The sequence below is a fragment of the Theropithecus gelada genome, chromosome 3, assembly GCF_003255815.1.
Source record: "Theropithecus gelada isolate Dixy chromosome 3, Tgel_1.0, whole genome shotgun sequence".
Classification (NCBI taxonomy): Eukaryota; Metazoa; Chordata; class Mammalia; order Primates; family Cercopithecidae; genus Theropithecus; species Theropithecus gelada.
In genome coordinates, this window is record NC_037670.1 from 8,171,925 (window position 1) to 8,185,260 (window position 13,336).

The 13,336-nt window shown below is 46.3% G+C and overlaps 1 protein-coding gene across 1 annotated transcript in view; it reads left to right on the top strand.

Annotated features, from left to right (window-relative positions):
- Positions 1–13,336, top strand: part of LOC112621404 (general transcription factor II-I repeat domain-containing protein 2B) — a 62,496-nt gene that overhangs the window by 39,503 nt on the left and 9,657 nt on the right. The window contains exons 9-12 of the mRNA XM_025380819.1: positions 3,299–3,376; positions 8,255–8,311; positions 10,036–10,101; positions 12,333–12,410. Of these exons, the coding sequence (XP_025236604.1) occupies positions 3,299–3,376; positions 8,255–8,311; positions 10,036–10,101; positions 12,333–12,410 (279 nt within the window). The remainder of the gene's footprint in view (positions 1–3,298; positions 3,377–8,254; positions 8,312–10,035; positions 10,102–12,332; positions 12,411–13,336) is intronic.

Here is a 13,336-nt window from a genome sequence, read left to right on the forward strand (position 1 = left end):
TTTTTGAGGCGGAGTCTCGCTCTGTCGCCCAGGCTGGAGTGCAGTGGCCGGATCTCAGCTCACTGCAAGCTCCGCCTCCCGGGTTTACGCCATTCTCCTGCCTCAGCCTCCCGAGTAGCTGGGACTATAGGCGCCCGCCACCTCGCCCGGCTAGTTTTTTGTATTTTTTTTTTTTTTAGTAGAGATGGGGTTTCACCGTGTTAGCCAGGATGGTCTCGATCTCCTGACCTCGTGATCCGCCCCTCTCGGCCTCCCAAAGTGCTGGGATTACAGGCTTGAGCCACCGCGCCCGGCCAATTTTTTTCTTTTCTTGAGACAGAGTCTCGCTGTCGCCCAGACTGGCGTGCAGTGGTACGATCTCAGCTCACTGCAACTTCCAGCTCCCAGGTTCAAGCAATTCTCCTGCCTCAGCTTTCTGAGTAGCTGGGATTACAGGTGCCCGCCACCACGCCTGGCTGGTTTTTGTATTTTTAATAGAGACGGGGTTTCACCCTGTTGTTCAGGCTGGTCTTGAACTCCTGAGCTTAAGTGATCTGACCACCTTAGCCTCCCAAAATGCTGGGATTAGAGGTCTGAGCCACCGTCCTCGGCTGACAATCAGATTTTTAAATGTTTAGCTTCACTATCCTTATAACAACAGAGCTGTTAAAGGTTTTCAGACGACCCCTCAGAACTTATAAATTATGCTACACAATGAACCCCAAGCTGTGCCACAGGTTTTTTGTGTTGCTATTATAACACAAAATGGTTGGCCGGGTGCGGTGGCTCATGCCTATAATCCCAGCACTTTGGGAGGCAGAGGCGGGTGGATCACAAGGTCAGGGGATGGAGACCATCCTGGCTAACATGGTGAAACCCAGTCTCCACTAAAAATACAAAAAAAATTAGGCGGGCGTGGTGGTGGGTGCCGGTAGTCCCAGCTACTCGGAAGGCTGAGACAGGAGAATGGTGTGAACCCAGGAGGCGGAGCTTGCAGTGAGCCAAGATCACACCATTGCACTCCAGCCTGGGCAACAGAGCCAGACCCCGTCTCAAAAAAAAAAAAAAAAGGTCGAATAAACACTCATGGTTAAGTTACATGTATATTTTAGTATTGGTCATCTATTGCTGTATTTAAACGTACCCTGAAATGAGGCCGGGTGTGGTAGCTCATGCCTGCAATCCCAGCACTTTGGGAGGCCGAGGTGGGTGGATCACCTGAGGTCAGGAGTTGGAGACCAGCCTGACCAACATGGTGAAACCCTGTCTGCACTAAACATACAAAAATTATCCAAGCATAGTGGTGCACATCTGTAGTCCCAGCTACTCAGGAGGCTGAGGTAGGAGAATCACTTGAACCTGGGAGGTGGAGGCTGCAGTGACCCGATATCATGCCATTGCACTCCAGCCTGGGCGGGAAGGGGAAGGGGAAGGACTCCAGTGGAATGGAATGGAATGGCTGGGATGGAATGGAATGGAATGGCTGGAATGGAATGGAATATTTAGTCTCTCTTACATTTCTGTGTGTTGGCTGGACTAGCTCAGCAAGGGCTGGATGGCTGTGTGTCTGAGGCCTTGTCTGGGACATCAGGGTCTCTCATACCCTATAGGAAGCACCCCAGGCCGGCTCCCATGGTGATGAGGTTCTAGAAGCAGGAGGCACAGATGATCAAACTCTTCTCAAGCCTCTGTTTGCATCCCATCTGCTGATGTCCCATTGACCAAAGCAAGTCACACAGCCAGGGCCAGATTAAGGGGCAGAGAATGACCTGGCGCCGTGGTTTACAGCTGTAATCCCAACACTTTGGGAGGCCAAGGCAGGCAAATTGCTTGAGTCCAGGACTTTGAGACGAGCCTGGACAACATGGTGAAACTCCAACTCTACAAAAAATAAAAAATTAGGCAGGCTTTGTGATGCATGCCTGTAGTCCCAGCTACTCGGGAGACTGAGACAGGAGGATCGTTTGAGCCCAGGAGACAGAGGTTGTAGTGAGCCATGATCGCGTCATTGCACTCCACTGGGTGACAGAGCGAGACTCTGTCTCAAAAAATAATAACAAAATGGCAGAGAAACAGACTTCTAGAAAAGAAGCATGGGAGAGTCAAATTGCAAAGGGATGTACATCCTGGGATGGGAGAGGTCTTGAGCCTGTTTTTGCAGCCAACCACACCTTTCTCTGATAAAGGCCTTTGGTTTTACTGGTGTAGCTTCTCCAGGTTTTGAAATCCGTTCCATTGTAGTGGGTAGCTTAAGATTATAAGTGCCTGGCCGGGCATGGTGGCTCACGCCTGTAATCCCCACACTTTGGGAGACCAAGGTGGGTGGATCACCTGAGGTCAGGAGTTCGAGACCAGCCTGGCCAACATGGTGAAACCCCGTCTTTACTGAAAATGCAAAAATTAGCCAGGTGTGGTGGTGCATGCCTATAGTCTCAGCCACTTGGGAGGCCGAGGCAGGAGGGTCCCTTGAACCCGGGAGGTGGATGTTGCAGTGAGCTGAGATCATGCCACTGCACTCCAGCCTGGGCAACAGAGTGAGATTCTGTCTCAAAAAAAAAAAAAAAAAAGGATTATACATGTCAGTTCAGGCTCCATGACAGAATAATCTTCACAGCATTTCATGTAAATGCATGTGGATATTCAGCCACCATGAAGGGGAAAATCTCCCAAAACTAGGACTAGAACCAGAACTAAGGTCTCACGCCTTCATGATGCCTTCCTTCATCCTCCTCGCCTTCCTTCCTTTTTTTTTTTTTTGAGACAGAGTCTCGCTTTGTTAACTAGGCTGGAGTGCAGTGGCTCTATCTCAGCTCACTGCAACCTCCACCTCCTGGGTTCAAGCAGTTCTCCTGCCTCAGCCTCCCGTGTAGCTGCAGCTACAGGTGTCTGCCACCACTCCCAGCTAATTTTTGTATTTTTAATAGAGACAGGGTTTCACCATGGTGGCCAGGCTGGTCTCGAACTCCTGACCTCAAGTGATCTGCCCACCTCGGCCTCCCAAAGTACTGGTATTGCAGGCATGAGCCACCGTGCCCGGTCCCCTCCTTCCTTCTTTCCTTTTCTATTGATTTTACAATTGATATTTTTTTATATAAATATACATAAATACATAATGTATGTTTTCTATATGTACATTATTTTATATTTATAGTATTTCCGTTTTTGTATCAAGAGGTCAAATTTGTTCATAGTGAGTGAGCTACAAGTTCTTTTGCTGATTGTAACATTGCTGTATTAATCAACTTATATTAGCTATTCATAGTCTCTGTTGGCAAGCTTAACCTAACATACAATTTTATAATTTCCGTTGCATTCTAAGGCATTTCACTGAAAGCAGAAGCTGTCGCAGTCAAGAAAGAATCAGAAGATCCTAATTACTATCACTATAATATGCAAGGTAATACTGTTTGATGATAATTTTCTTCCCCAAAAGTTATTTGGGATGGAAGATTTTAATTACTACCTGTCTGAAAAACAGGCGGACACCCATGTATGTTTACCTAGGATTTAGCATATTGCCATTTAGAGTAAATAATCCTACAGTTATGAAATAGATTGTATTTAACCTAAATCCATGTACTCTTGTTTCTTTTTTATAGAGATGAGGTCTTACCTTGTTGCCTAGGCTGGTCTCTAACTCCTGGGCTCAAGTAGTCCTCCAGCCTTGGCCTCCAGAAGTGCTGAGATTATAGGCGTGAGCCACCATGCCTGGCCTAAATCCACATACTTTTTTTTTTTTTTTTTGAGACAGAATCTTACTCTGTTGCCCAAGCTGGAGTTCAGTGGTGCTGTTTCCACTCTCTGAAACCTCTGCCTCCTGGGTTCAAATGATTCTTGTGCCTCAGCCTCCTGAGGAGCTGGGATTACAGACGTATGCCACTATGCCTGGCTAATTTTTTGTATTATTAGTAGAGACGGGGTTTCGCCGTGTTGGCCAGGTTGGTCTCGAACTCCTGACCTCAGGTGATCCACTCACCTTGGCCTCCCAAAGTGCTGGATTACAGGCATGAGCTGCCACACCCGGCCCATAAGGCTTTTAAAAAGAAGTCATAAATTGTCATGACTGTCATGATTTTGTACCACCTAATGAAGCAATGCATCTTGGCAATAATTGTCAGTCGCCATTACAACCATTTTATAAAAGTCTGATGGAGACTTTATCATGGACAGACTTGACTGACAGTTCCTGAACTGACTGGTCACTGGTCTCCTGATGGGATCCAGCAGAAAGTACACCACACCATTTTGGTCAAGGATTCTTCAAAAACAAACAAAATCAAACCAGTCCAGGTGTAGTGTCTCATACCTGTGATCACTTTGGGAGGCTAAGGCAGGTGTATCACTTGAGCCCAGGAGTTCAAACCAGCCGGGGCAACACGGTGAGACCCCATCTCTACAAAAAATACAAAAAGTAGCCAGGCGTGGTGGCGCATGCCTGTAGCCCCAGCTACTTGGGAGGCTGAGGTGGGAAGATCACTTGAGTCTGGGAGGTCAAGGCTGCAGCGAACTATAATGACACCACTGCACTCCAGCCTAGGTGCTGAAGTGAGACTGTCTCAAAAAACAAAACAAAAAAAACCAAAAAAAAAAAAACCAATCAGACCTAAGTCTGATCCAGCCTTTAGAGCTAACCAGCAATTTTTAGGAGATACATGGAATACAGGCACATATGAAAACATCATCACAAGGACATAGTCAATAAAATCCAGAATGTGAGAAACTCAGATAAATTCATTGCTTTACTTTTTTTTTGAGACAGAGTCTCGCTCTGTCGCCCAGACCGGAATGCAGTGGCATGACTGTGGCTCACTACAACCTCCACCTCCCAGGTTCAAGTGATTCTCCTGGCTCAGCCTCAAGAATAGCTGAGATTACAGGCGTATACCACCACGCCCGGTTGATTTTTGTATTTTTGGTAGAGAAGGGGTTTCACCATGTTGGCCAGGCTGGTCTCAAACTCCTGACCTCAGGTGGTGGCAACCTGCCTGCCTTGGCCTCCCAGAGTGCTGGGATTACAGGCATGAGCCACTGCGCCCAGCCGAGGAGGGGATTTCTATTCGTAAAAAATGTCAATGTTAGGCCGGGCACGGTGGCTCAAGCCTGTAATCCCAGCACTCTGGGAGGCCAAGACGGGCGGATCACAAGGTCAGGAGATCGAGACCATCCTGGCTAACACGGTGAAACGCTGTCTCTACTAAAAAATACAAAAAACTAGCCGGGCGAGGTGGCGGGCGCCTGTGGTCCCAGCTACTCGGGAGGCTGAGGCAGGAGAATGGCGTGAACCCGGGAGGCGGAGCTTGCACTGAGCTGAGATCCGGCCACTGCACTCCAGTCTGGGCAAAAGAGCAAGACTCTGTCTCAAAAAAAAAAAAAAGTCAATGTTATAAAACACAAAGACAGACTATGGAACCGTTCCTGATTAAAGGAGATTTAAAAGACACGACAACTGGAAACACTACCTTGCCCTAAACTGGCTCCTGTACTGAAAGGAGAAAAGCTCTAAAGGACATTCGAGTCAGCTGAGAAAGTTGCAATACCCATGATAAAACGGATCCAGGTGTCGTCTTGCAGCTAAATGTCCTGGTTTTAAAAGCTTTATTGTGATTGTGTAAAGGAATGTCCCTATTCTTAGGAAACAGTCACTGAATTATTTAGAGATCAAGGCCTATGATGTTTGTAACTTTGCTCAAATGGTTCAGAAAAAATATTAAAAAGTATGTGTATATACACCTGTATAGATGACAGATGGAGGGGAGAGGAGAGGGAGGCAGGGAGGGAGGGAAAGACATCCTGATGATCAAGGAAACGGGGTAAAATGTTAACATTGTGTGATCCGGGCAAAAGGTACATGGATCTTTTTTTTTTTTTTTTTTTGAGACGGAGTGTCGCTCTGTCACCTGGGCTGGAGTGCAGTGGCCAGATCTCAGCTCACTGCAAGCTCTGCCTCCCGGGTTTACGCCATTCTCCTGCCTCAGCCTCCCGAGTAGCTGGGACTACAGGCGCCCGCCACCTCGCCCGGCTAGTTTTTTGTATTTTTTTAGTAGAGACGGGGTTTCACCGTGTTAGCCAGGATGGTCTCGATCTCCTGACCTCGTGATCCGCCCGCCTCGGCCTCCCAAAGTGCTGGGATTACAGGCTTGAGCCACCGCGCCCGGCCATGGATCTTTATACTCTTTTATTTTTGCAACTTTTCTGTAAATTTGAAGTTTCCGGTCCAGGCACTGGGAAAAGCGCCTTGGGATCACTTGGGAGGCTGAGGCAGGTGGATTGCTTCAGCCCAGGAGTTCAAGACCAGCCTAAGCAACACAGTGGGACCCCATCTCTACAAAAAAAGTATTAAATTAGCCAGGCACAGTGGCTCACGCCTGTAATCCCAGCACTTTGGGAGGCCGAGGCGGGTGGATCACTTGAGGTCAGGAGTTGGAGATCAGCCTGGCCAACATGGTGAAACCCTGTCTCTACTAAAAATACAAAAATTAGCCAGACGTGGTGACGCACACCTGTAGTCCCAGCTACTCAGGAGGTTGAAGCAGGAGAATTGCTTGAACCTGGAAGGCAGAGGTTGCAGTGAGCCAAGACTGCACCACTGCACTCCAGCCTGGGTGACAGAGTGAGACTCTGTCTCAAATAAATAAATAAAAATTAGCCAGGTTTAGTGCTGCGTGCCTATAGTCCCAGCTACTCAGAAGGCTGAGGTGGGAGGATTGTTTGAGCACAGGAGGTCCAGGCTGCAGGAAATCCTAATCATATCACCACACTCCGACCCGGGCAACAGAGTAAGACTGTCTACAAATAAAATAAATACAAAAAATAATAAAATAAAACATAAAACACATTTTCCAAATAAAAACTTAAAAAAAAAAAAAGGACATTTATGTGCTGGGCATGGTGGTTCACACCTCTAATCCCAGTGCTTTGGGAGGCCGAGGTGAGCACATTGTCTGAGCTCAGGAGTTCAAGATCAGCCTTGGCAACACAGGAGACCCTGTCTGTACAAACAAATTTTAAAAATTAGCCAAGTAGGCCAGGCGCGGTGGCTCAAGCCTGTAATCCCAGCAGTTTGGGAGGCCGAGACGGGTGGATCACGAGGTCAGGAGATCGAGACCATCCTGGCTAATACGGTGAAACCCCGTCTCTACTAAAAAATACAAAAAACTAGCTGGGCGAGGTGGCGGGAGCCTGTAGTCCCAGATACTCAGGAGGCTGAGGCAAGAGAATGGCGTGAACCCGGGAGGCGGAGCTTGTAGTGAGCTGAGATCCGGCCACTGCACTCCAGTCTGGGAGACACAGGGAGACTCCGTCTCAAAAAAAAAAAAAAAAAAAAAATTAGCCGGATATGGTGGCATGTGTCTGTTGTCCCAGCTACCTGGGAGGCTGAGGTGGGAGACTCTCTTGAGCCCAGGAGGTGGAGGTTGCAGTGAGCCAAGATCACGCCACTGCATCCTAGCCCGGGTGACACAGTGAGACACTGTCTCAAAATAAATAAATAAATAAATAGACAACTAGGGAAATTTAAACAATGATTAGATATCAGACAGGGATGAAGAACGATTGTTAATTTTGAGGGTAATCGTGATATTGTGGTAATGCAAAAGGAAGACAGGCCCTTATGTCTTACTTATTCGTTCTACGGTATTACCACGTGGAATTCTATGACCGCTGGGACTTCCCTTTACCCACCCAGTGGGCACAGGGGTGGGGTGGGTACAGATGAAACAAGGTTACATGGGCTGGTGGTCGTGGGTGCTTCACTGTGTGATCTCTGTGCTTTGGTATGTTTCAAATTTTCCAAAATAAAATAATAAAAAAGTAAACAAAGGATCATTTGTTTGAGGTTTATTTATCTATTTATATTTTTTGGGGGGATGGAGTCTTGCTCTTGTCGCCCAGGCTGGAGTGGTGTGACCTCGGTTCACTACAACCTCTGCCTCCTGGGTTCAAGTGATTCTCCTGCCTCAGCCTCCTGAGTAGCTGGGACTAGAGGTGCCTGCCACCACGCCCAGCTAATTTTTGCATTTTTAGTAGAGACGGGGTTTCACCATGGTGGCCAGGCTGGTCTCGAACTCCTGACCTCAGGTGATCCACCTTCCTCCGTCTCCCAAAGTGCTGGGATTACAGGCGTGAGTCCCCGCGCACAGCCAGTTTTATTTCAAGGGGCAGAAGTATTTCAAGTGTATTCCTGTGTGAGTATTGAATTGTTTGCATTGTATTCAATGATTTCTTTTTTCATTTTTATATTTCTCCCTTTGTTCTATATTATTTATTTTTCTTTCAGGAAGCCACTCTTCCTCCACAAGCAATGAAGTAATAGAAATGGAATTACCAATGGAAGGTTAGAAAAATGCAGCATTCGCTCTCTTTTAAAAAAGTTTATAGTATTTTACAAAGAACATACTCTTTCTTTTTCTTTTTTTTTTTTTGAGACAGAGCCTCACTCTGTCACCCAGGCTGGAGTGCAGTGGCACGATCTTGGCTCACTACAACCTCTGCCTCCTGGGTTCAAGCGATTCATGTGCCTCAGCCTCCTGAGTAGCTGCAATTACAGGCACCCGCCACCATGCCCGGCTAATTTTTGTATTTTTAGTAGAGACAGGGTTTCACCATGTTGGCCAGGCTGGTCTCGAACTCCTGACCTCAAGTGATCCGTCCGCCTCTACCTCCCGAAGTGCTGGGATTACAGGCGTGAGCCACCGTGCCCAGCTGAAAGTTTATAGCATTCTACAGAGAACATACTCTTTTATACATGCAAGTTATATGTAATAAAGAAGGTGATTTCCTGGCATGCCTGTCTTCTCAGAAAACTATTAATGGTTGAGTTATTGTCCTGAGGTATAGTAATAAGGGCTCTATCTCTTCTTGTACTTCTGATCTGTGATGTTATAAAACACAAAGTAATTCTACTTAAAGCACCTGAATATGGAAGTTGACTTGCTGTTTGTTGCTTTGTCTTTTGCATGGCATGACAGAATACTTTTGGACAGAGTTGAATAGTATTTTAGGAAATTCTTGCATTAGAAGTAAAATTTGATAATACTTCCCTCCATTCATATATAAATCTTGAGCATCATATGAATAAAGCCTAAATTCCTAAGGTGGTTTATGTATGTCCAAGATAAAATTAATAATTGAAAAAAGGGCCGGGCATGGTGGCTTACGCCTGTAATCCCAGCACTTTGAGAGGCTGAGGTGGGCAGATCACCTGAAATCAGGAGTTCAAGACCAGCCTGGCCAACATGGTGAGATCCCCGTCTCTACTAAAAACACAAAAATTAGCTGGGTTTGGTGGCAGGCACCTGTAATCCCAGCTACTCTGGAGGCTGAGGCACGAGAATTGATTGAAACTAGGAGGCGGAGCCTGCAGTGAGCTGAAATCACACCATTCCACTCCAGCCTAGGTGACAGAGTGAGACTGTCTCAAATAATAATAATAATAATAATAATAATAATAATAATTTTCTTCCCAAACCTAGAGGCATGGGACATCTTTGTCCATTTACAGGCAATGTGGCCTTACTTTTAGTTGTGTATCTGCCTTAGAGAGCTAGTAACACATGGATTACCAAAATGATCCTGTTTTTTTTTTTTTTTTTTTTTTTTTGAGACAGTCTTACCCCGTCACCCAGGCTGGAGTGCAGTGTTGCGATCTCAGCTTACTGCAGCCTCCACCTCCCAGGTTGAAGCAATTCTCTTGCCTCAGCCTCCTGAGTAGCTGGGATTACAGGCGTGCGCCACCACACTTGGCTAATTTTTGTATTTTTAGTAGAGATGAGGTTTCACCATGTTGCCCAGGCTGGTCTTCAACTCCTGGCCTCAAGTGATCCACCCACCTTGGCCTCCCAAAAGTGCTGGGATTACAGGTGTGAGCCACCGTGCCCGGCTCAATTACTGTTTATTATCCTATTATTATTGCTTATAAAATTAAAATTATGTTTATTATATATGAAGTGTATTTAAAATGCCAAGATAAGCTACTTTTTTGGTATAGGAGCAGTGATGTGTTGGAATATGAGGAGAATACTTAATAATGAATGTCATTTTAGAAATTTTTTTTTCAAGATTCCACTCCTCTGGTGCCTTCAGAAGAACCAAATGAGGACCCTGAAGCCGAGGTGAAAATCGAAGGTTAGTTGCCAAATGCGCCATTGCCAAGTATGATTTTCATTCTAACAGGATTAATTGCAAATAGGATGGCTGAGCTCAGTGACTCAAGCCTGTAATCCCAGCACTTTGGGAGGCCAAGGTAGGTGTGTTGCTTGAGCCCAGGAGTTTGAGACCAGCCTGGACAACATGGTGAAACCCTGTCTCTACTAAAAACACAGAATTAGCCAGGCATGGTGGCACACATCTGTAGTCCCATCTACTCGGGAGGCTGAGGCAAGAGGATCGCTTGAACCTGGGAGGCGGAGGTTGCAGTGAGTCGAGATCTCACCACTGCACTCCAGCCTGGGTGACAGAGCGAGATTCCATCTGAAAAAAAAAAAAAAAAACGAATTGTGAGGAAGAGATTGAAATCTCTAATGTGTGTATATATAATAGAGCAGCCCATATTCCCATTAGGGTCCAGTACTTTGGGGTGTTGTAGACAACATAATTAGCTGTGCAAAAAAATTAGAAAGAAAAGAAAAATAATAACCAGGCATGATGGTGCATGCTTGTAATCCCAGCACTTTGTGACTTTGAGAGGCCAAGGCAAGAGGATCATTTGAACCCTGGAGTTCTAGATAAGCTTGGGCAACATAGTGAGACTCCATCTCTGCAAAAAATAAACAGTAAAAAAAATTAGGCAAGGCATGGTGGCTCATGCCTGTAATCCCAGCATTTTGGGAGGCTGAGGTGGGCAGATCACTTGATCCCAGGAGTTTGAGACCAGCCTGGGCATAGTGAAACTCTGTCTCTACTAAAAATACAAAAAATTAGCAGGGCATGGTGGCACACACCTGTAGTCCCAGCTATTCGGGAGGCTGAGGTGGGCCAATCACCTGAGCCCAGGGAAGTCGAGGCTGCAGTGAGCTGTAATTGTGCTACAATACCCCAGCCCGCATGATGGGAGTGAGATCCTGCCTCAAAACAAACTAACAAAAATATTAGCCAGGCATGGTGGCACACACCTGTAGTCTCAACTACTTGGGAGGCTGAGGTGGGAGGATCGCTTGAGCCCAGGATTTCGAGGCTGAAGTGAGCTGTGTTTATGCCTCTGCACTCCAGTGTGGTCAACAGAGCAAGACTCCATCTCTAAAAATAAAAATTAAAACAAAATTTTTTTAAGTCTTTCACATTAGCACTGACCCACAACTGGGCCTCGTCTGTGCTGTGTTCAAGTAAGGAAAGAATGAAGGGTGGAGGGTACATAAGCGGGGAGAATGGAAAGGAAAGGACGATTCACTCACACATAGCCCCTTTCCTACTGGAGTGGACAGACAGATATCAAAAGTAACCGCTCAGGCCTGCAGCTGGTGAACTCAGTTTAAGTGCAAGTATCTAAAAGAAGTGAAATTGAAAGTGTGATTTAGGGCTGGCGTGGTGGCTCACACCTGTAATTCCAGCACTTTGGGAGACCCAGGTGGTGGATCCCTTGAGGCCAGGAGTTCGAGACCAGCCTGGCCAACATGGCAAAACCCCGTCTCTACTGAAAATACAAAAATTAGAGCTGGGTGTGGTGGCTCACACCTGGGTAATCCCAGCACTTTGGGAGACCCAGGTAGGTGGATCCCTTGAGGCCAGGAGTTCAAGACCAGCCTGGCCAACACAGTGAAACCCCATCTCTACTAAAAATACAAGAATTAGAGCCAGGTGTGGTGGCTCACACCTGTAATCCCAGCACTTTGGGAGGCCCAGGCAGGTGAATCAGTTGAGGTCAGGAGTTCTCGACCAGCATGACCAACATGGTGAAACTCCATCGCTACTAAAAAAATACAAATAGTAGCTGGGGATGGTGGTGGGGTCCTGTAATCCCAGCTACTCAGGAGGCTGAGGCATGAAAATCGCTTGAACCTGGGAGGCAGAGGTTGCAGTGAGCTGAGATCACACCACTGCACTCCAGCCTGGGCGATAGACTCAATCTCAAAAAAAAAAAAAAAAAAAAATTAGCCAGGCATGGTGGTACATGTCTGTGGTCCCAGCTACTCAGAAGGCTGAGGTGGGAGGATCACTTGACCATGGGAGGTGGAGGCTGCAGTGAGCTAGGATCATACCACTGCACTCCAGCCTGGATGACAGAGTAAGAACCTGTCTCAAAAAAAAAAAAAAAAAAAAAAAAATCAGTCTGGGCTTCTGATCAAAGCAGTACTTAGACATATTTAAAGGCGAATTGGCTTTATTCCTGGTAAATTCTAAATTTCAACCTCTGTTTTAAGGAAACACAAATTCATCCAGTGTTACAAACTCTGCAGCAGGTGTTGAAGATCTTAACATCGTTCAAGTGACTGTTCCAGGTATGGACTAATGTTACATTTTTCCTTTTGTCTGAATTCTTTTTTGACATAGGGCGGTCTCTTGGACCTGTCATTTTTCACTTAGTTCACCCTGACAACTAAGAAATGACAGTTCGGGAATATAAAATATGCGGCAAGTTGCTACACACCAAGCATCTTGCTCGTATCAGACATTGTTAACCAGATATTTTGCTTCTCCTGGCCGAGCCCGGGCATTACCTGGAAAATGCATCTCAGAGCAGGCAGCACCGAGCACCAGCTATGGCTGAACTGGAATTGGCCACAGAGGTGAAATGTTTTGTTGCCCATCATTAATAATCTTCCTGCCGGGCGCGGTGGCTCACGCCTGTAATCCCAGCACTCTGGGAGGCTGAGATGGGTGAATCACGAGGTCAGGAGATCGAGACCATCCTGGCTAACACAGTGAAACCCCGTCTCTACTAAAAAATACAAAAAATTAGCCAGGCATGGTGGCGGGCGCCTGTATTCCCAACTACTCAGGAGACTGAGGCAGGAGAATGACATGAACCCGGGAGGCGGAGCTTGCAGTGAGCCGAGATTGCGCCACTGCACTCCAGCCTGGGTGACAGAGCAAGACTCCGTCTCAAAAAAATAAATAATAATAATAATAGTAGTCTTCTTTTCTGAATATGTGTATGTAAAATATATCTGGAAATATACAAGAGAATCTAATAACATAGTTCCTCCAGGGAAGGAAACTGACAGCTGAGATAGGGATGGGAGAGAGACATTTGAGATGTTTCTGTGTATTACTCTTCTTCAGTGTTGAGCCATGTGATTGCTTTAGTTATTCAAAAGTAAATAAAGTTTTAAAGTGTTGAAAAATATCTAAAAAATAAAAACAAAAAAAGGGCCAGGCATGGTGGCATGTGCCTGTAATCTCAGCATTTTGGGAGGCTGAGGCA